At 45.7% G+C, this 22,740-nt stretch overlaps 2 protein-coding genes across 3 annotated transcripts in view; one reads left to right on the forward strand and one right to left on the reverse strand.

The window, feature by feature from the left end:
- The first annotated feature begins 315 nt into the window (after nt 1-315).
- Nucleotides 316-12,079, forward strand: LOC112573804 (growth arrest and DNA damage-inducible protein GADD45 alpha-like). Of its 2 annotated transcripts, XM_025254409.1 has the most exons (6): nt 316-548; nt 5,025-5,063; nt 7,847-7,957; nt 8,694-8,817; nt 10,025-10,177; nt 10,703-12,079. In XM_025254409.1, the coding sequence occupies exons 1-6, from the start codon at nt 499-501 to the stop codon at nt 10,808-10,810; spliced, it is 585 nt and encodes a 194-aa protein (XP_025110194.1). In that variant the 5' UTR covers nt 316-498; the 3' UTR covers nt 10,811-12,079. The 2 variants fall into 2 exon arrangements, with proteins under 2 accessions (XP_025110194.1, XP_025110195.1); XM_025254410.1 differs by lacking the exon at nt 5,025-5,063 and having other exon boundaries at nt 318-548.
- A 3,870-nt stretch (nt 12,080-15,949) lies between these two features.
- LOC112573666 (receptor-type tyrosine-protein phosphatase T-like) overlaps nt 15,950-22,740 on the reverse strand; it is a 106,175-nt gene continuing 99,384 nt past the window's right edge. The window contains exons 32-36 of the mRNA XM_025254235.1: nt 22,027-22,161; nt 21,353-21,484; nt 21,041-21,198; nt 20,243-20,378; nt 15,950-20,009 (exon numbers count right to left, since the gene is read on the reverse strand). Coding sequence (XP_025110020.1) covers nt 19,929-20,009; nt 20,243-20,378; nt 21,041-21,198; nt 21,353-21,484; nt 22,027-22,161 — 642 coding nt within the window. The 3' untranslated portion in view covers nt 15,950-19,928. The remainder of the gene's footprint in view (nt 20,010-20,242; nt 20,379-21,040; nt 21,199-21,352; nt 21,485-22,026; nt 22,162-22,740) is intronic.

A 22,740-nucleotide genomic window follows, 5' to 3' on the forward strand; every position in this document is an offset into this window, starting at 1 on the left:
ATAACACATTTCCTCACGAGGGTGCACTGCGCATTCTCCTTTTGACGAGGTGTTAGACTTAATCGTGAATGCAGGACACTCGTTGTTGTGTTTCGGCAGACCACACCTCCTCACTTCCATTTCATTTAATATTTATTAAAGAAAGGGAAGTCGACACGTTGGAAGATGAAACAAAGAACTGTTCCAAGTAACGGGCAGCGCTCAGCTCTCGGGGTCCTGCTAAGCACATGCACGTGACCCGGCCACCGGAACGGACCAATGAGAGCGCAGGGCGAGAGGGAGACGGCGTGGAGAGCCCAGGCCTAAAAATAGCCGTGACCCGGTGTTGTCAAGGCGGGCAACCTTGGAGTGCGCCGGGCCCAGCAGATGGGATAGCCTGCCCCTTGCCGACAGGTGGCCACTCTCAGCGAGCAGACGACACTCTCACAGTCGCCGTGCAGTAGCAGACGCCTTGCATTTGGAGGAGAATTGTAAGGGGCCACCCGAGCGGACACTGCCATGACTTTCAGCGACTACGACTGCAGCGCTGCAGCCCCAGCGGATCGACAGTGAGTGTTTTTCCCTGTTTCTTTCGCCCTCCCCCATGCATCCATCCCGATATCGTTCGCGTCTGCGGCTCTCGTCCGACACGAGTGGAGCGAGGCCATGCTTCCTTTGTCCCGTCGCTGCTGTAGCTCTGTGGTCTCGGCTGTACTTCTGTTGTCGCGCAAGTCGGCGCGTGGCCCTTTGTCGGTCATAAAAGGCGAACAAAGAATGGAGAATGCACTGAACTGTGGACTAGGAGGCTAACGTGGATCGATGTAGCAGCAGTTACAGTGTCGCTACATCAGATGAGCGCCAGCAATGTCGAGGTGGCCGAGTGCGGTGTAGCAGTGTGCAGCATAGGTCATGCACGTGTGTGGGTCTTGGTCGAGGAACATCAAAGTTTTCAACAGCTTATATGCTCTAAAAATAGCATCCCGACTTAATTGTTTATGCATCATCCCTAAAGTAGTTGTAAAGTTTATGTATTTTTTGTCATACTATTCAAGTGGGGAAGAGAGAGTGATCCTGACATAAAACGATTGCATCAGTCACACAGTTATTATTGCAAAGTCTTTGCATACAGTTCATCCATATAAAATATGCCACTTCTACCACAGTGCATTGTTTAATGTATGGCTTAGATGTTTTATTACATACTGGGAATTGTTAAAGTTTCTATGGTGCGTTGTGTGACAAAAAAAAGTGCGTTGGAAAAATCCACACCCACAAACTTGCTCTGAACTCCTCGTGAGAACGTGGGTTGCAGCAGCAGGAACAGTTCTTGTTTACTACAGTAGGTGTTCAGAGCCGGTACAACCTGTATGTAGGTTGCAGCGCTTGTGGCTTGGAAGCTGGCCGCCTACAGCCCCGCGACACAAGGTGAACAGCTCCAATGTGCGAGTACACACGCCTCCGCCACGCACGCGCCCATCTCACCCTCGTGCACCGAGGGTCTGCCTACACCAGCCACAGCTTGCGCCAAGCTTTTTGTCTTGCAGGGGGTTTCTAGCAGGACATGGAGGACAAAGAAAGGTCCGTCAGCCTGTAATGAAGTGATGGCAGGATGCGTTTGTGTTGCAGAACTGTGTATTGTCACCTGTGAGTTGTGGTCGAACGCCCACCATGCTCTCAGCGCGAGCACTCATATCCGGTGTCTTGTTGTTTAACGCAGCATCACTGTGGTTGTTGACAAACACGAAAAAAAGTAACACAATGAAGGCTTGCTTTCTCTAGAATAGAGCTTCAAGACATTAGGACCGACAAAGCTCGAGTTAACATCCGGGTTCTTGTTATCGCCCCCACCATCCTTGCTAACCTTCCCTTGGGACTTGCATTTTACTTAATTATTGCGGACTCAGGTGCTAGCACTTGTATCCTATGTTCTCGATAAAGTTGGTTTCGGTAGTCAAAGACTTTGTGGAATTATTTTTCTAGTCACATGATCTTCGCACGCAGAAGATGGCGTGGGATGTGGAACAACGGAAGCTTCATGTTTGTAAAATACTCTTTATATTTCTGACTGATATTGTAATTTTGTTGTCTACAAATGAACAACATTTTATTGATATCTGGTTTGTATGCTATGGGATTGTAGTTCCTGCTCTGTATTCATTCAACCATTTTCTCATTATCGCGCGATATATAAAGTAAATGTTTTTCCGGACTTAGTAATGGCTGAAGACATGACAGCTGGAGTAAATGAACGAACACAAAATGATGAACTCAACATTTGTGCACAGACAAATAAAATGTATCACTTTCCAGATAAACGGGTTGATCTGACAGGTTTCCGTAATGTAGAAATGCTGTTATCAATAGCAAACTCGCCGTGACCTGCCGTTACAAACAGCTGCTTCACACGGCGAGGGACAGACAACAGCAGGCTCTCTCTTCCTGCCACAGATAGGAAACCAACGGGCGGCAGCTTAGGTCCTCGGCGACATGTGGGCGGCTCACTGGTACAAGACACGATATGAGTGTGAACTGTGGAGCTGGGAACAGCAAAAACAGTTTGTGTGCGAGGAGAGAGGGAGGGGGAGACACCCACCAGTTATGCGCAGGAGTGAGGTGCACACATCAATCTCAATCTGCGTAGTACAGAGAGAGAGAAAGATCGAGACAAAGATCGTCCTCAAAAACATGCAGCCTCGGCAGCTGCTTGCGAAGCAGAAATTTCCAGTCAGGCTGCACTTTGTGGTGGTGAGAACATGCGCAGTTGCGGGCCAGAGCCAGGCTAGTGGTTTTTTCCTTCGTCGGTCAGAGGTCAGAGTTCGGGAAGGCGTCGACCCTCGCTAGACGATTGTGCCGTCCGCTTCTTGAGAAAACTGCGTGCAAGATGGCGCAGGGACCTGTAACTGCGTGGCACCACAGATTTCATACTCAGATTATATTTGTACGAGGCGCGGTCAGCGGCCTCGACTGGCACGTGACAGGCAAAGGTCACTCGCGTTGTCCCTGCGTCACGTCGCCCTGTTTGTGACGCACGGTCGCCACGTGTACCGTTGTCGAGCTGTTACAATCGAATGCGCAAGGCGAGAAAGGGGGTTCGAACCTTGAGAAAACAAGCAAGATTCTAAAGGTTGTCATTGCCACTTTATACAACCTTTTCCACCTGCTGACCCCGGACATCATCAAAGGAGAGGAGGACACGGACTGCGGTCTGTGTATGCACAAGTGCATTGTGCGGGAGGAAAGCGGTCACGTGTGTGGGTGTTGTCCTGTGGTGCTAGCGCTCGGAAACAGCTGGCAGCCCTAGCTGGGCCGGCAATTACCCTTTTGACTGCAACAACAGTTGGCGCGTGGGGGACAACGTGTGCACGAGACTTTCTGCGCGAGAATTCACCTGTCTGCTCCGACAGCACCTCGGGGGTAACCGACATGTGACAGCTTGCATCGCAACAGGACGTAAAACGAGCGTTGTCATAAACTGAAATCAGATCTTTCTCTTCCGCGCCTCCGGCAACCCTACTCCTCACCCACCCCTACCCCACCCCACTCAACCCCCAGATTAATGCAGGTGGTATGTCTTACACCGGGCGAATAATTCAAATGCGCGGGTCAGTGTGTGTGCGTGCACCAACGGATCAGCTCGACTTGTGGGCCGACAACTCTGCTGGTGGTGGGAGGTAAGGGGAGGGGGACTCGATATCGTTGCCACGTATGGCATTTAAAGTCGTCTGCTCACCCCATGAACGGGTGTCAATCAATAAGGGTGTTGATTGGTAAACCTGTTTATAAACGTAGTTGGCAGGTTTGCATGCTTTCAGCGGGTGCAGATGGGGGTGTGGTTGAAAATGGCTACATGTAGGTGTGTGATACAATATTCATTAGCACGTCGTGAGCACTGGGTAATGAAACCGTCAAATGAAGTGTGCTTCGCGGAGCTGGCTGTACCCGCCTGACTAGCCTGACCATCGGGTTCAAATTCCTGACCTCGCGTTGCACTCGCTGCAAGTCGCACCTACACTCGCAGTAGCTCGTCTTGTGCTACGTGCACTTGCACACCTGTCAAGGTATTTCAATGTCACATTAAACTGACTTCTTCACCTGTGTGAGCATGCTTGCAAGCGCGTGTGTTTGCACGTTTGAACCTCGCAAGTAGTGCAAGGGATAGTGACAAAGGGAGATTATTTCCTGGGTAGCAAACTCACGTGGTGCAGAATTAACTGGGCAACAACTGTTCAGAGGTGGCGCATGCTTCGGGGTATGGCACGAGAAGCTGAACCATGGGAGTCGATCATTGGTCGCCTCAATGTTTAAGCCCCTCGTTACCGTTCACTCATACCCGACTGTCGTCCACTCTCGCTGGGATGTCAGGATTGTCTTAAGCAGTTAACTTTTGTCACATGTTCTGATTAAAAAAATAAATACCCGGATCTTTGGTGGGGGACGCTTAGGGTTTTCGAAGGAGTGATCGTATGATTCCTGTTAGCAGTTCTTTTTTTTTTTTTTAGTTTGTAAGAAAGCGGGCAAACATGTCGGGTCGTGCTCGACAACATGCATTAAAGCGCCTTTCATCATCTTCCCTCCCTTCGCTTCTGACACTTTGTTGCATACTGAGCAGGCAAACACACACCTTCACACGCACACACACGGATACTGTCTGAACAACACGGCTTGTGTGTGTGTAGAGGAGAAAAGATATTGCTGTAAGTGTAAATATAGGTTAAAGAGCGGGTTACTGGAGAAACTAGGTCAGTGTGGAAATAGGTCAGGCCACATTTAAAAGTACAGGTGAATACAATCGCCCTAATCTGCTCCCCACCTCCAGTAGGTGATTACAAGTGAAGACATCTACATCTTTTGTCCGGCCCTTGCACAGTTTCTCGCATTGCTTGGACCTCGTGTCTCATCTCTCATCTGACATCATTAGCTCGCGCCACGGGGGCTTTCTCTCATTTTCTCTCTCCCTAGCTATAAAATGCATTTTATATTTACACAATTCATTCTATATGTACATAATGCATTCTGTACCTATACATTTCATTCTATACTTACAGAATGCATGCAGTCCAACACAGCAAGGCACGCATGCACATGTAAGTACAGAATTCGTTACATTGGTAGATAGACACTCGGTAAAAACCTAAGTTTTCCTTTATATTAAATTCAGAAGCTGCTATACAATTCCTTATATATATCTATTCTGTAGCTATAGAATGCATTCTACCTATACATTTCAATTGTATACTTATAGAATTAATTCTGTAAATACAGAGTTGAAATGTACACGGAACGAGGCTGGCTCATTTGCATATGGGGCAAGAAGGTCAAAGATCAACCAGTGCCCTCGAAACAATGTCATACGTTCATTTGTGAATGAATAGTGTAGCTATAGAATGATTTCTATAAGTATAGAATGCATTTTATATCTAGAAAGCAAATTATCTTCTCGGTGTCCTGTAGCCACGCGCGTCACGCGCTGACCTTCGCAAAGGTGAGAACCGAAAGAATGAACCATTATTATTGTGTGTAAGAAAGAGACAAAGGACGAAAAAAAAAAAAAAAAAATAAAAATGTTTAACAAATGAATTTTGTAGGGCTTGTTTGTGTATGCAAACGGAGACATGCCTGGGGCAAATAGACATTATGTCAACTCGCTTTGTCATCCTGTTATTCCTGTCAGGGGGGAGATAACCCCACCACATGTCAAGTTGTTGTTTCGTCGGTAATCGCAGTTCTTCATTTGGCTTTGTGAGGACAGCTGTGGAATGATAGATGTAACGAGTGGGATGAAGGCCGTTCATATTGTTGGTAGCAGGTCAGGGTCTGTATTGACTTGTATGAGTACCGACACTCTGTCAACATGCACTGAAATGCACCCTCCCCCTCTCACGTCTCATTCACATTAAAGCCCTCATCTCATGTCCTCGTACATTTTAAGTGTTTATTTTTCATGTCCCCTACATTAAAGTGTTCGTGGTTCCCATCTCCAGTCATCATGGCTTAGAGCAGTTTTACATGTATTTCCTGTCGCTAAACATTGCCTCGTGCAAAGCGGCGGTTTACCCACAAGACGATGACCTGCGTGGTGTGTGACAGGAGACACCAACGGGTGTGCAGCATGGCCTTGGGCAGTAGCCTGGACAAAAGTTTTGGCTAGGTTTCAGTTGAACCCACCAGCTGTGGAGAGCTGCATTTGTGGGAAAACAAAGCCCCCGCAGCTTGGTGATCCTGACATCTCGTCTAATTACTTTCTAATCCCAGTCGGATGGATCGCCATCAGCACGCGACACGGACTGACCCTACTGGACACCCAGCTGATGCCCTGTCCTGTCCTGCCGGCGCAGGTCGCACAGGAAATGTCACACAGCAGCACCCGACACCCACCCCTGTCCATTTATTATCCCCCCACCCTGCATGCATCCACACAACCACCTCCTCCAGGGACTATTTCTGCAGCTGCGCATGCTGCGCCTTATCGCGACCCTCTGCTGCATGTTGTTGAGCCTCACGTTGAACTTTGTCAGAAGCTTGGTGATGGAGGGTTGACGTGGAGCTGGATGGAGCGGCTGTAATCCCGTTTACAGACTTGAGTTAGAGTGCAAGTGGCGAGAGTGCAGTCGGTTTACGGCGCATGCGCGTAACAAAGGCGCGTGTTGGCGGCCATAAACAGCGCGTGCACGTTAGGCGTCGTCTCCTCCCCGGTTCTCTCCCCTGGCTGTGCACGTTGTGCGAGTGCCTCGCGCAGCCAGCAACCACGTGCCCGGGCGGCAGCTGCAATGATCGTCAGCGGCAGTCGGACGCCAGCACGTGGCGCGCGGCGGCGTGGGCCGAAGTGGCCGACGTACAGCATGCAAGGGAGACAAGCAAGTAGCATGAGGCAACTCGGCAGCAAAACGCTCGAGCGCCGCGTGCTGTTGGGGGTAGGGGAGATGGGAGGCGAGAGAAGATGACAGCAGTGAGTAGGAACCAGGGGGGACCTCAAAAAATACTGAGGGGGAGACTGTGGAGCTCGTTCCTTCTCCCCCGCAAGCCGAGCATCCTCCTACGCCGCTGGACAGGACGCGCGTGCGGCCCCAGCGGGTTCCAGCTGAGCCCAGGGTTTGTCAGCATGCTGCTGCCGTCTGTCCGCCCTGCTCCTGGACACAGCCTGCTGCCGGGGGCTTATCGCCGGGGGCCTGGCGCAGCTGTAGGGCGAGCGATCATTAGCCGGGTCAGGGCGACCACCATGGCGCACGATGCGGTTGTCTGCACGTGGGAGCGGACAGCGCCAGGTCGCCTCCCTTGCTGCTGTAGACAGTCGCTGGTGTGTTTGCTGTTAACAACATTCACTCACACACGCACGCCCACACTCAAAAGTAGCTCACGCTTTTTCTCCATTTAGGGACATGGAGAGGGATGGTGGTTAAATGCTTCACAAAATTAAGATTTCTTTCTTTTCATCTTCCATACTCAATTTTTTTTCTCTCCCTCTCACGCCTAGGGACACGCATGCTTGCACAAAGCCAAAAGAACGCATAAACACTCGTTAATGTCACGACTAATTGCCTGTCAAAGAAGTGACCAGTTGGTAGGATGGCAGTTCCCAGCGACCACCTTTGAACTGTACCGTCTGCTTCTTTCGTTTTGAAGCGTTAGACATTTGTTTACACGGCACTCAACTCTCGTTTGCTGAACTTTTCGACTCGGAGCCACGTGACATCCCTGGGCGCCATGCTTGCATCAGTCGTTGCGTGTTTGTGGCCGTCTGCTTGCCTGGGTTACTGTCTATATTTAGCTCTTTGTATTTTCGTGATCACTTCTAAAGCCTAATGCTGACCCCTAGGTTGTAGCATCACGCCTTGTTTGTCCTCAATCCTCCATCATCTGGGTTACGCAGGGACCGCGTGGCACGTGGAGTGGGCGTGGCCCTGGCCAAGTGCTTGCGGCAGGCGATGGAGCAGGGACGCATGACCACCGGTATCTGGCACAGCGCGAGGGTCCTACAGAGGTCAGTCTTTACTTTTTCATCCACAGGTCAACATTTATCTTACAGCAGGTCACGTGTTAATTAATCCCACAGTAATGAGGTGAATAATTACAAAGTGTAGTTTGATAGAGATTTGTAGTTAGTCTGTACAGGTTAGTATTTGTTTGTACATCTGTCAAGTATGAAGTGATGCCGAGTATTAATGCTCACTCGACAGTTTTTAATCCTACAGACGTTAGTTGTCAGTCCTACAGAGATCCGTTAATCAGTATTTGCATGAATGTAGTTCTGTAGAAGTCAGTGTTTGCATTGCAGCTTTCAATTCCTACAGAGGTTGTTAGTTCTACAGAAGTCGGTCGTCTCACACAGGGGAATATTTTCGGTCGTCTGTCTCACAGGGGAATGTTTTCGGTCGTCTGTCTCACACAGGGGAATATTTTCGCTCGTCTGTCTCACACAGGAGAATATTTTCGGTCGTCTGTCTCACAGAGGGAAATATTAAGTCTAAGCAATCACACGACTGGTCATGGAGGAGGGTTAGAGGTGACAAAGTTTGAAGAAGATTGTAAGCAGCGTTTGCCGAAGGTAAGCCACACACAGATCCCTGCTTTTGAAGCTTTTTTGAAAAGGACACACGGAAAAGGTTTGGCCAAGTATGGCAAGGTTTTACACGAACGTTATATTTTCTCCATGTTTGTTCAGTTAGGAAGAGCCAAAGGGTGGGGTGAATGTCAAGGACAGAGACTTGCTGTTGCAGGCGGCCGGAGCGCGTGCTGGTCTGCATTCTACCAACGGTCCGCGATGTCAACGACCACGCCCTGCACATCCACCACACACTGATCACCGCCTTCTGCTGGGAACACGGCATCCGACTGCTCAAGGTGGCGCCTTCTCTTCTCTGTCATTTGTGTTTGATTTGATTTTGTAATGTTTGATTGATTTAAAAAAAAATTTATTTATTTGCTGATGAGGGTTTTTACTCCGGCCCCTCCCTTTTATTTGAAATTTAAGTTTTGTTGTTGTTTTTTTCTGTAGAGGGTCTTCTGATAGTAGCTAACGGCGCATGTTATGTTGTTGTTGTTGTTGTTGTTGTTGTGTGTCTTTAGAGGTCTTTAGGGTTTGCGCATATCTTTAGCTAAGGGAGCCCATGTCTGTAGCTAGGACACAACACTGTCTGCGCATGTCTGTAGTAGGACAGCGCATGTATTTTAGCTAAACAATCGAGAATGTAGCTAGACTGCAGCACTATAGGCTTGACTGTATCTCTGACTATCAAAGCTGTACCTTTACTTATGTCCTTAGCTAGGACAAGCCCTGCAAACTTTGACGAAGTGTCTGTAGCCAGGTGACTCGGGGCAGGTTTGGAGCAGCCATCAAGTTCTATTTTTATATTTTCATTGTTGTGGCTGCGTTTGTGCTGGCTTAAGGTGGGGAGAGAGGAGAAAGCGAGCACAGAGTCTTACTTGCTCCATGTCTGTGAATGTAGCTCTGTGATTTTAGCCAAATTGATTTTCAGTACATGTTGGTGTCCGTGCCAGGTGTAGTCACGAGGTTTATACTGCACAGCATATTGCTGATAAATCGATAGATGTAGCTTCATATATAATGTAAGTACAGCTTGATTAGTCAGTTCAGTAGACAGGCGCACTAATGACTTCACAGCACGTGAGGCAGACATTGAGCGCGAGCTGCAGTAGAGAGTACAGCTGGTATAGATGAGTACAGATCGAGTGAAATACTTGATGACTTTTTATTAGCTCCTTACTACTTTATCAGCTTTCCACATCAACATTACTACACCGTCATCAGATACTTATGAACTGTTAATTTTAAATTAGTTTCATTAATTAGCTGTCTACTACGTCATCATCGCCCTTGATCAACTCTCGGCACCACAATGCGGTCTTAACACTGATTGATAGTTTAGCGGATTCGCAAAAATGCGTTGCGTGGGATTTAAATGTTGGAATGCGGTGCGATGCATGTACACCGCCATCAGATATATATATTTGTTTGTTTATTTACTTATTTATAAATTGTTTTGATGAAATAATCACGTGACAGTGCTCATGTGCGGCTTGGATGCAGGTGGAACAAGACACCCTGCACGACGCGATGATGAAGCTTTGGCTCAGTCACCATGACAACGAGAACTCAGCACTCCCTTCTCAGACGCCGTCGCCGTCACCATCAGCCTCGCCGCCGGCAGAGGAGCTTGACGTCAGATGCGTGCTGATTGAGGTGAGTCAGGCTGGCGGCTGGTGACGCAGGGTTATCTCACACGGCTTACACCGAGGGTGATGGATGCTGGGCGCGAGGGAAGGGTGCCCCCAGGGCTCCCAGCCACACTAGCCAGTCCTTGCCTGCAAATGATGCTCGTAAGGGAGTAGAAAGCGCCCCGCCCCGCCCAGCTCCACTGCAGCTACATGAATTATTTAACGGTGTGCTGCATACCTTTCTTTTTCTCTTGTCTCCGCCATTCAGCTATCAGGCTTGTGTAGACCGGTGTGAGGTGTGTGTGTGTTTCAGTATGAGTGTGCGTGCGGTATGTATGTGTGTGACGCAAGGAGATCAACGCACATGTAAAGCCCTTCTCTCACTCTCTCTGGTATATATTTTTTATCAACGCCATTCTGAGTAAGACTCACATGTAAATTCAGTTGTGAAATATTGTTGGGTTTGTTTTTGAGGGAAGGAGATCAGTAATGGTTGCCATAACACATACATTAAAATCAATTTTCTTTCCACAACTTTTCTCATTTTCAGACTTCGCTCAATGGTCTGAGTTTCGAGGATGAAGTGGTGCTGGACTTTCACGACGAGGTGATGGTTGGCTCCTGCTACCCGAAGCCTGTCCTCAAGTTACCCGGTTGAGCTCCCCTCATATGCCTCGAGGGACAGTTGCCCTCATGACCTTGGCTTAACTGGGTAGCTCTACAGTTGCCCTCATGATCTTGGATTGCGGTCGAAGAAAGAGTCAGTCTCTAAAGGATCCGCTGTTTATTATTATTTTTTTTAACATTCGCCATGAAAGACGTGGGTTACTGGACTTGACCCCTGACCCTTAGCGCCCAGTAGAATGACTGGTGACGGGCTGCTTGCTGGCTACAGTGCTGCACAGGGTCTTCCCTTGTCCTGATTGCCAAGTCATCTTCGCTTCGGACGAACGAAAAATCTCGGCGAAAATACCGAGAAGGAAGCGGGCAGAGAGATCGCCTATAAATATTTATCATCAGTGAAATTTAGCTTTCAATCGCTTCAGCTTTTCACCCCTGCCCTCTGCCCTCTCAACCAGCCATCCTCACGGTCACCGTGGTGCAGAGTGACAGAGCATGGTGGCTATTTTGGGGGATGGCGATAGCGCTGCCACGTGACTTTGTGAGTGGAGCGCTAACGACTCTACTTGCGTCATTCTCCGAGGAGAACACCGTCATCATCCTCACCAGCCGTTGAAGACGCAGCACAGTAGTACTGGGGAGTACAGGCACTCCTCTTTACTCGCAGTGCCAGACAGATTGTGACTAAAGAGAGCTTATCAGTGATGGACCAAGTCGTCGTGGCCGACAACAGATCGTCGCTTTATGGAGTAAGCTTATTGCGAAGGTTGATTACACTTTGCAGATGCTGATCGTAAGCATGGACACTGCTGCAGATGTTTAGTAGATGTATGTAGATGTAAATTGTGCACAGGACTTGCTGACATTTACAGCCGTGAGCTTGTATGGTGTGTTCACAATTATTCCATTATGCAATCATTTTGTCTACATTTGATGACAAGATTCCTGCCTACATCTCCATTTCACCTTTCAGCATCGAAAAACAAGCTTGAAACTAACATCTCGCGATAGGATGTCACGTGACTCTATGGAGTCAGCTCTTGTCATCGACGCACATCTTGCACTTCAGTCCGCAGTTGTACTAAGGTGTGACGGTCTCAGAATTGCCTGTCGATGAGATTAACGGAGTTATAATCTTCTCCAGAAAACTTGATGTACAGGTTGATAACCGTGAGATTATATTTAATTTTTCTCAGGATTGGGATGAAATGTGATTTATCTCATTTTTAAACCAGATATTTCAAAACATTTTTGTTTACAGAAAGATTCTGTCGCAATAACAGTTTAATAAAAGCATCAAGCAAGATTTTTTTTTTCATCATGATTGCGCGAGTGACTGACCAGTTTCAACAGCGGCCACTTTTTGCCCAACCCTACACCCACCTTGTTGTGTCGAGCATTGCATTTTGCAATGATAGCAATTGTCTTGACTTCCCCTTCTCCTTTCCCCTCCCCGCTCCCTGGTCAACCCTTCTGCCAGTTGACCTACTGTAGTGAGCCTGAAATTCCAGGGTTAAGCTGCGGTTGTGTTTTGATGACATCGTCGTTGCTGTGCAAACGTACATGGGCAACGCCTCGCAAGATCGTTTTCACTGCTTTGCTATGGATTTGGACAAAACCGGCGCCAACAGGTACTTGGCACCTGACTGATGCTAACTGGCGACAGTGCGGGGGCCTGCGGGCTGGCACAACGCCAGGCCTTGCGGGAGGCCAACGGGGGGAGACTGCGCGAGGGCTGTGCTACGAGGTGTAGCGGCGGGGGAGGACAGCAAAGTGGGAGGATAGAGTGGTGTCAGAGTGTGAGGAGATGTGTGTGGGAAGATGGAGAGACAGTGCCTGCTGCCACGTGCATCTGAACGTGCTGGCAGCTGCACGTTGGACATGGTGCGTGTGTGTTGCTGGCGAGGGTCGGGGTCTGCAGCAAAGTGGATGGGTGGTGGTTTGGGGGCCTAAAGCTGCGCAAACAGTACGGATGGAGGACTGGGGTTGCAAGGCTAGACGAAGGTGGCTGCTAGAAGTCTGAGCGGCAACGGGTGGGAACAGTTCAAGACCTTGCATGGTGGGTTGTACAAGCTCCCAAAGCGAACGCGAGAACGAATGCGTGCGTCCATGTGTGTGCGTGAGATAGTGTGTGTGTGTTTGCAACTAGTAGAATGTAAGGGGGAAGTAGGACAACACAGATGAGAGGGAAGGAGGGTCCAACAAGCTGCTGATACAGCGGTGAGCAAGGAAACATCATTATCACAAGAACTGACGAGTCAGCACTCGTCTCGGTGCAACGCACATGCACGCTGCAGTAGTGCTACATCACTTGATTAAACTGTTGCCCTCTGACCTCTTGCAGCAAACGCCATTTTCTAACCAGGGTGATATCCCCTCTTTCTCTCACAAGCACGCACGTGCACACAGCTAATGGTAAGCTCCATTTCAGTATCGCCTGTGGTAGAATCTGACAAGTTTATTGTTGCTACTCGAAACTCAACTAAGCTATTATTATTGTATTCATTTACTAAAAGCTATCCTTGTGCAACACTAGCCACTCATATCCACTAAGTACAGAGAGGCAAAACGCGAATGGCATTCTCACTCATCCCCACATTTCCTCTCTGCGAATGATCACCAAAACATTGTTAAAAGAATGACATCTGCGCCTTGTCAAAGATGGCATAATACATTTGTAAGCTAATATTAACATTGTTGACAAAGTTGGCGTATTTCACAAGTTTATTTATAAAACGATTTTTAAGAGCGATTACAAAATAGTTTTATTTGGAAACTATAGAGTTTCGCGTGCGCCGTAATCCAGACTGCTCCTGCTCACAACCAGTTCATCCATCATTGTCTTTATACAAGCCTTCCAGTATCATAGACACACTTTTTTTCTCTTCCTCAGAATGTCTAAGAAAAAAAATGTTAGCATACTTTTAGAACAAGATACAATCTTATCATAAAACTAAAGACGGCAAATCGCCATAAAGTTCTCCGCCCTCGTGGAGCGTGTCACGTGACTGGTGGTGTACACTATTGTAGGTTAGTGAAGGGTGAGGCGGCGTTTACATAATTCGCTGATACAGAAGACAGGAATAGTAACAGCACCGAGAGCGTAACTACAGTCTAAATATAGCCACGGTGGTTATTTTTTCCCGTATTCCGGGACTAGGATGTATTTTTAGCCACCTCGCTTTTGCCTAGAGGTTTCTTTGGAGCCCGCATCTCCCCAGCTTCTGCCCTCTCCCTGTGATTCAGGTCTGTCTGGTGTTCATCTGTGGCTGGCAGTCGTCAGGCGCGCTGCTGTGCTCGTCGGCAGACGACAGGAAGGGCGTCGCCATCGATCGAGACTTCGTTGTGTCGCGGCTGTAGTGTGAGTTGCAGGAATGGCTTTGGTGCGCGTGCATGTGCACGGTTTTTGTGCATGTGTGCGATGTGTCATGTTGAGGAAGGGCGCGGTGGAAGAAAGAGAATTTAAATATTCACAAGTCTTGGAAATTTCTGGCCACCTGTAGGATACTATTTTGAGTCTTAAAGGGTGTGTGGGGGGTGGGTGGGTGGGTGGGGAGCAATAAAAAAACTCATTACCATAACAATATGTTTCTATTTCCACAAACAATTTTTAAAATGTTATCCCTCAAAAACCTATAAATATTTTTTACTGTACTACTGGCGTCACATTTTTCACACTAACAAATGCAGCCATGTAACATTTACGCACTGACCTCACGTGCGACCCATCTATGGACCTTATCCTACCTACCGGTGACAGTATTGTTAGCCATGCACTCACGTGCACAACGCAAAACATGCGGAAGCACTGGGACCCACCCGAAGAATGAACTCCCAAGAGCGAGAGAGTAGGATCTGTTTACACAAGATGTGAGCTTTGTGGGTGATTTAGTCAAACTTGCTTATAACTTCTGTTATTTCGCTATTTCGTTAGTTAATTACGAGACTGATAGCAGTGTAAGACAGGCTGCAACACATTTGAGTGTTTTTTTTCTGTTGTTTGTTTGTTTTTGTTTTCTAACCGAATTTAGATAATTCGTTTTTCACATCGCGTTCAAGCAAAGATACGCAGTTAAAGGGAAGCAACTCAGGTTTTTGCTACGGAAATGTATCGTAGCAGTCACCTCCCCTTATCTTATTTGCGTACAACTTCTAAAATCATTTTTTCAGTCTAACCTGAGTCATAAAGACCTTATCGGCACGAATCTGTACTACAGCTAGTACAATGTCTCTCCACAAGGGTGTCTGATTCCTTTGTTGAATTCAAATCTTTTTGTCTTAAAACGAAAGATTGGCCTTTCAGCCCAACATGTTACTTCATTTCTATTATGTTTTTAAGCAATTATAAGTAAAAAGAAAACCCAGAAATTTTGAGAGGAAATGATTTAGAATGTAAAGTTCAATTTGTTCATATGCCTTTTCCTTATACTGCCAGTCTTATGCTTAGGACGATCGGAAGCTTCAACAGATGATGAATGAAAACTGAATAAAGACAGCTGAGGCAGGGATTTTAAATTGTCCTCGAAAAAAACTAAAAGAAAATTAAACCCAGGCCTGTTTCTCAACACTTGATGCTTTTGGACAGAACTACGCGAAGCCACAAGCCATGTAAAACAGAGCTACCTCACCATCTTAGTTTCTATAGCTGACATTTATGATTCAGTGAACATCCGTAACTTTTTCAACGCATAAATACCTGAGGCATATTTTTTTGTTGTTGATCCCAGCTACGGTTTATAAGTTGGAATTGTGTAGCTCAACATTGTCGAGCCAAGTTAGCATTATCATTCCGTGCTGATCTAAGGGAGACAAAGCACCGCAAATTATTTGACGTTAACAAGAGTTACACCCCTTAGACCAACATTAACGTCAGACTGTTTGCACCCTCATTTCTGTGTGAAGTGTGAAGAACAGAAAGATAAAAAGAGAGAGAGATAAGCAATGCATGCATGGTAAAGACAGAGAAATAGAATGATACCTAAAGAGAAGAGACATATATACATATTTACCTGTGAATGTGTGTAATCATGTTTACACAAACTAGGCACACTTCTGCCTCCTCTGACACTCAACGGCTTAATCACTCGTCCACCTCACTACTCACACCATAAAGCACTAAGACAAAATTATGATACTCGGACACACCCTCGCAAACATAAACAAAAGAAAGACTGTGTAAGAAAAGGAGATTGATTTATTTGTCGGCGAACCAGATGGTGGTGTTGTGAACTGCAGCCCAATAACATCCACACTTGTGGTCACTCTTTTAATGCTGCTCACGAAAAGACAAAAGGAAAAAACGCCAGGAAAGAAACATCATTGTTTTCTTCGGCCATTACCTCAGAGTTTACTTCGACTCCCACCCTCTTCACCACCTCTAACACTGCGGGAGTGGGTAGAGAAACAGATCCCGAGACCAGATCGCGGTTAAAGTAACAAGATGTGTGCACGTACATAAACCAAGCATGACTAGAAACATGTAGCAGATGGACTGTGCATTGAGAATAACAAACGGTCCTCCCGTGCTGTTGTATGTTGGGGTAAAAGTAAGAGGCGGAGAAAGAGGGCTGGAAGATAATTTGATTTCGAAGCAAGGCATTTTTCGAATACCAAAATACCGTAAATGTTTGTTTTGTTTTCTCTACGAGCTGAAGTACTTTTCTTTGACACAGCTCAAAAAGCAAGGTGTCCGAAAAAAGGAGAAGACGGGCCTGGTAGTGGAGGCAGCGATGACGAAATGCTGGTGGTGATACCAGTCTATATTATGATAACCACGAGAGAGAAAGAAAAAACGGGTGACAGATGCAGAGAAACAAAATTGGAAAGAGTAAGGAAAAGAAGCATGATGGCACAAGGTCAGGAATTTTTTGAAAAATGTGTGTCTAACTAGAGGATGATGCTCACTGTGTGAATAGTTTTGTTTTATTTAGAAAAAGAGGAAGCCCAACTATCGTCACACCAACGGCTCATTCTTCCCCAACTTCTAAAAAAAGGAACCGAAAAAAGGAATTCCCACCAGCAGCACCAGAAGCTGCTGCTTCCTATCCCTGCCTGTCCCAACTGCATGTGGGAACGACTGTTGACATAATGTGAGGAACTGCAAGAAAGAGCGAGTCTGGTTCTCTCTTCTGGATTCTCCTCGGATACAAACTTAGACCTTCTGTCGATTCATGACGAGCTCTGACGCGATGCACAACTGAAGTGAAACTGACTTCGTGGTGCCATACGTCAGTGTAATAACTATCAGAGTTCATAAAATAATTTTCACATCCAGTCGAAACCAAATCTAGGTACCACTGTTATCTCTGTAGTGGCTAAATTATGTTTATTACTTACATACTACGAGCTATTTTCTTTGCTGTAAGCAAAGAGAGCTACACAGTGATTGAAGCGCTGTATTTGTAGGTCGATTCAATCGACAAACGTCACGACGAAAAAAATTTATTAAAAAAAAAATACTATATGTTGCACTACATCTTCGTAACATCCGATGCAGATTCAGTCAGCAACTATACACAGTAAATCATATACTTAGCATTAATCACAATGTACAATTAAACATTTTTTTGGTTCAGACAACAAAAATTTAGGATTCAACGTTGGCAGTTGGACGAAACAACAATGCTTAGAAACAAATCAACCAATCAACCAGTCAACCAATAAACAACTCATAGCAAAACATGCGAATAACAATTTAGAAGTAGGAAACTTACGGAAAGAAAAACAGAACATTCAATTTGGCCGTGTGGTTTGATTTCAGGCAGTTCTTCGTGCTAGTTCGCGATGATCAAAGTGGTTAAAAAGAAGTTGATATCTATTTATGAAACATTCGCCTTTAAAGAACAGACCAGACACATGTTCTATACTCCAAGTACTACTGACGTTGTGTCAAACAAAGACAACTGAAGTTGCAACGTCTAATAACAGTTGTTAGTCATTGAAGACTTGATAAGCCAGCTAAGGACGCAAATTGCACTGAGGAGGTAAACAAGTACGCTCCGTACAGAATTATGTATGTACAAAAGCTATTATGTACATGATTCTTATCTGGCGAGGACAGGACCATGAGTATGTACAAAGTAGTCAAGCATGCGCGGTCTGTCGCAACAGCCATGAAAGCACGGTATTTCAAACATCAGTGAAACTGTGAGCCAGCTTGCATGAGCCTTCCTGTCTCCTTAGCGTACACTAGAGGATCATAAATGGTGTCAGAGTGAAAGAGCTCATCTGAACACACTCTTGATGCAAACTTAAAGGGAAGAAGGGTTCTTATCAGCGATCTCATCATGTTGTCTATAAATCCGTTTCCGTAAAAGAACAACTCACCCGTTTGTTGCAGTCAAGTCTGTGAACGGAAAGAGCAAAGGATGGCTCATGCAATTCAACTCTGGACAGGAACTATGCCCGCTCACAGTCTTAAGAAACATCTGTACACTTAAGAGTTGAGTTAAAAAAATATGTTGGACACAAAGGCTTCTGCCTTATAAATTTACTAATGGTACACCAAATGTAAGGCCTGCAATTTCCTGTTCGCCTGTATGTCCTACAATATTAGCACAAGCGCTTGATTATTTTCAGATGTCAGTAAACAAGCACACAACGCTGCTGATACTCAACATTTTCTAAGCACCTTGTCTCCTTTTTGCAATGTGCCTTTGCCATCATTTAACCCCAGGACTAAAACAACTGATGCATTAGAAGCATTAAAGTTTCCCGCATCCCTAGCGCTGAAGTGAGATTGTCTGAAGCGAGATTGTCTTTTCTAACTGGTCCCAAAAATGCCCACAAGTAAGGAACTGTCACCAGACCCTCCTCCCACTTTCTCTTATTGTCTGCTCTATGACACATACACAAGATTGGTCAACTAAAAATATTAAAGATAAAATAACTGTTTGTTGAAATATGTTGAAACAATAATGAAAAATTGTCCACGTGAACAGCAAGTTTAGCCCATAACTCAAAAGGGAGTGCTAACATTAAATAAGTCGTGTCTGGACCTGTCTGGAAGTGGCTCAATCTTATGGAACAATGAGGCCATTTTCCATGAGGAACTCAAAAACACAATGAAAAACATCAGTGATACAAGGTCACATTTCATCGTGATGACTATGATGACAAAAATGATCAGTTTTGTTATTAAAGCATTAAACGATCTTTTGACAATAGGAAAAATGAGATTCATTACAATTCGCAGTTTTGCAAATATGTAAGCTTTCCTTACATTTAAGATCACTTGATTATTGTCTTTGTGAACTGCAAGTTAAATAGATGGATTTCAGGAAAATAACTTTGAAATCGAAATAAAGGACGTGACAAGTCTTCTTGTAAGTTGAAGTCTTTGAAGACGATGGCTTGAAATATCACCCCCAAAATAACGTCTTTTAACCACGACCAGAGACTATAGTCTGAACATAATATCAAAATTTTCACAGCAGGTCTTCTAAGGTAGCTGAATATACTTGCCATGTTGACTACATTTTGAAGACAAGAACTTGATCAATATGAGATTCAGGTTAGACAGGTCAGTAGCTGCTCCAGTTTAACAATATTTCATACCAAAGAGAATCCTACATCTTAAAGTTTTGATACACTTTTCAGCAGTGGTGCGTACCAAACAATATTCGTAATGTAATCTGTACATTTAAAAAATATTTGTCCTGCTTCCCATCCTTTGTGATCTACGTTTTAAACCACCCACGAGAGATCATACTGATAATATGCAAGGAAAGAAAAATCACAATCCGAGCACGCTCAGCCACAAAGAAAGTAAAAGCTATCTTGCTTGCAAGTGACTAAGGACTGAAGGAGATGAAAGACTATTGTTCCTTTCACATCTACAGATCGGCTGCTCTTATCCTAAGTATCCTACGCATCCGCGCTCTAAGCACCTGGGCAGACGTGTGCGATGCACGGTCCACAAGAGCCCTCGAGCATAATGTTAGCCGTGCTGTCATCAACGTCCTGAGGTAGCAGCCGATCAACGTTGCTAAGTAACACTAGCACCCAGAAGGTGTACAGGCACAAACATGAGGGGCCCCACAAGGGCTGGAGCGCACAGTCTGGGCCAAGCACGTGATCCTGACGGTCATGCAGCCCGCCAGCCGGCACAGCCAGTCCCGGATGGGTCACCCGGAAGTACTCGGTTGGTGGCGAGATCACGTGAGAGGAGTAAGAGCGAGGCTATCGGGGTTGGCAAGGAACTCCAGGAGAATGTCGTGACAGAAACGGTATTGCTCCTGCACACAAAACATTCCGCACGCGCCAGTGAGAATTAAACTTTGCACACTACAGCATTCGCAAAATTCTTTATGCACACATTCATTTATGTATGTAAATGAACATTCAGTCATATATCCATCCCTACATAAATATGGTCATTTGGGTGTATGTAAGCGTTTATAGAGGACCTCTCTCCTGATTAAAACAAAATAAAGAGTGCGCGTGTGTGTGTGGCTGCATGTCTGCTTACCAAGGTGTCGATGAACTGAGAACGGTTGAGCCTCATCTGCTTCACAGCTTGAAAGACGTCAACCTCTTTGTCTTTCAGCAAGCGCTCCAGAATGTACATCACGGCACAAAGCAGTCCGCTTCGACTGGCGCCATTCCTATAAACAAGTGGCAAGTCACCCGTCGATCAACCAGAAATAATCAACCCACCCATCATCAAATCAATCAATTTTATTAAAAGTGTTTTAGTATTTATTTATCATTAGAACTCGCATTAAAAAAGGTTCTGCAATAACCGCAACTTACTGGTAAAGCTGAAAACAGGATTCCATCAAAAAGGAAAAAAAATTGCGAAAATGCCAAGCCCTGGTTATTAGATTTCTAAAATGCCTGTCTGACGATGAGTTTGTTAAGGCAACGGTCACGAGAGACATCCAGATGGAAAAGGTATGTTTGACAGCGATCCTGACTATATGGTATTGGCATCGCTAAACTAAACTGTGACAGACAAAATATAATCGTGTAATAATTCTTTCCTGATGGAACTGTTTGATTGTCTCTTCATCCCTTTCTGAATCGAATCTGATACTTGTAGGCAAGAATCTCGACATGTTCAACACAGTCATTCGTGTGTACCACTCCAACACCACTTCACATCCCTAAGCCACATCTATATGCAATCTTGCACATATATTATATACTCCATCCTCACCCTCTCCCTCGCACAGACACACAGACATAAACTCACTTTCTTGCTTGCAAGCACACATGCAAATACCTATATAATAAAATACAGACCCAAGCGGGCACTCGCACTTACATGCAGTGGATGGTGATGGGGTTGTGTCCAGTCTCAGCGTGCCAGTTCCACACGGCGGCCGCCAGAAGCAGGAAGGAACGCGGGGACGGAGGGACAGCAGCGCCCTCTGCCCAGCGGTGGAAGTGGAACTGGCGGATGTGACGTGGGGACTGCGCTGGCTGCACATTAATTAACGTCAATGACTGTCAAGAGTACAATTGCAAGTGCACAAAGAAGTGTCTGCAAAATTGTTTTGTTACTGTGAGAAGACATTTACTACGTACATATAAGGAAAACTAAACAGGAAGAGAAGAAAGCGAGAGGTACACCTACATTAGCAGAGTTGGTAAGGGTGAAGTCCCTGACGGTGTAGGCAGGGTCTGAAATAATCTGCGCCGTAGTCTCCACGAGGAAGGGACCGTAGATACTGCCACACGTGTCTTCAGTCCAATACTGCTGGCACGTCTGGGACATACGACTAGAGTTAACGAACACTCGTATACGGCCTTCCACCACAAATGTACCTTCTAAGGAGAACAATATTAAAGTGAATTCTAAAATGTTTACAAATTTTTATGTATGACAAATGTTAAGAAAAAGATCTTTAATGGAAGCGCTAACATGTCTCTCCCTCTCCCTATCACTTTTTTCTTTCTTTCCACAACTCCCTTCTCTGGTACGGAATAGAAGCACAGCCCTACAGTTCTCTTTTAATTACAATGTTAGCTGTTTTTTCCCAGTCACACTGCTTACTGATGTCTTCCACACACACTGCTGTGAAATATTATCTAACTCCCATGTTGTACACCAATATCTTCCAAGTATGACTGTCGACTATTTTCTAGCGATCGCACCACTCAGCAACAAAGACCACTTCAAACACATACTTTTTACCCAATTCTCAGGCAGACGACTAACAGTGCCAAACAGTCCTACTACTGCGTGTTAATTATCCTGTTAATTGTCATCTACCAAAAGCAGCTGTACATCGGGAAACTGTAGCTGACCTCGTCCTTGGTGTCCAGATCGTTGAGCATGACGATGGTGTTGGAGTTATGGTCATGTACTAGCCGCCAAAAATCTGTCACAGTGTTGGGCAGAGGCATCTGGGTCACCAGCAGCCCGTCCCGCCGTCTGTAGCACTGATCACAGCCGGCACAAACAGACAGACATACAGTTAGACAGACGCGTATCGTCAGTGTACACTTCAATAAACTGCAAACACATCCTTGTCTTCCGTTCCGTCCGTATTTTCATTCCATCAAAGTATTCACTTGTTTACGATGAGACTATCAGCAGTGCGAAATTATAAGTCACTAGGGAAATCTACTAGATAACAAATCAGTCTGTGCGCATTAAATGTTGTAACACGAGTAGCATGTGAGGCACAGCCAGGGCAATGTATGGTATGAGAAGGTTCTGAGTGTGCCGTGACCATGGCAATGTGTGAGACAAGGAGGCCTTGTGTGTAGCGTCCCATAGGGGAGTAGATAGCAGCGAATATAGAGTGTTTGTAAGAATAAAATAGAGCGTATCAAGTAATAATAAAGTTATATTCCGAATACTGTACGGCATTGTGGGAGGAAGTTGCTTAACTAGTGGTAAATGGGGAAAGAACATTGTGGATTAAGTAGAAGAAAGGTAGCAGTTATTGGAGAGGATAATGAAATGATGAAATATAACAGAATGGTGTATATGGTGTGAATAAGCTGGTATAGGAG

Source organism: Pomacea canaliculata, linkage group LG10 (assembly GCF_003073045.1).
Source record: "Pomacea canaliculata isolate SZHN2017 linkage group LG10, ASM307304v1, whole genome shotgun sequence".
Classification (NCBI taxonomy): Eukaryota; Metazoa; Mollusca; class Gastropoda; order Architaenioglossa; family Ampullariidae; genus Pomacea; species Pomacea canaliculata.

Bases quoted from the DNA above. Each gene is read 5' to 3' on its own strand.
- LOC112573804 (XM_025254409.1), top strand. From the start codon at position 499: ATGACTTTCAGCGACTACGACTGCAGCGCTGCAGCCCCAGCGGATCGA. The intron at 5,064-7,846 runs GTAAGTACAGAA...TGGGTTACGCAG, and splicing joins AGCAAGGCACGCATGCACAT to GGACCGCGTGGCACGTGGAG. The intron at 8,818-10,024 runs GTGGCGCCTTCT...GCTTGGATGCAG, and splicing joins ACGGCATCCGACTGCTCAAG to GTGGAACAAGACACCCTGCA.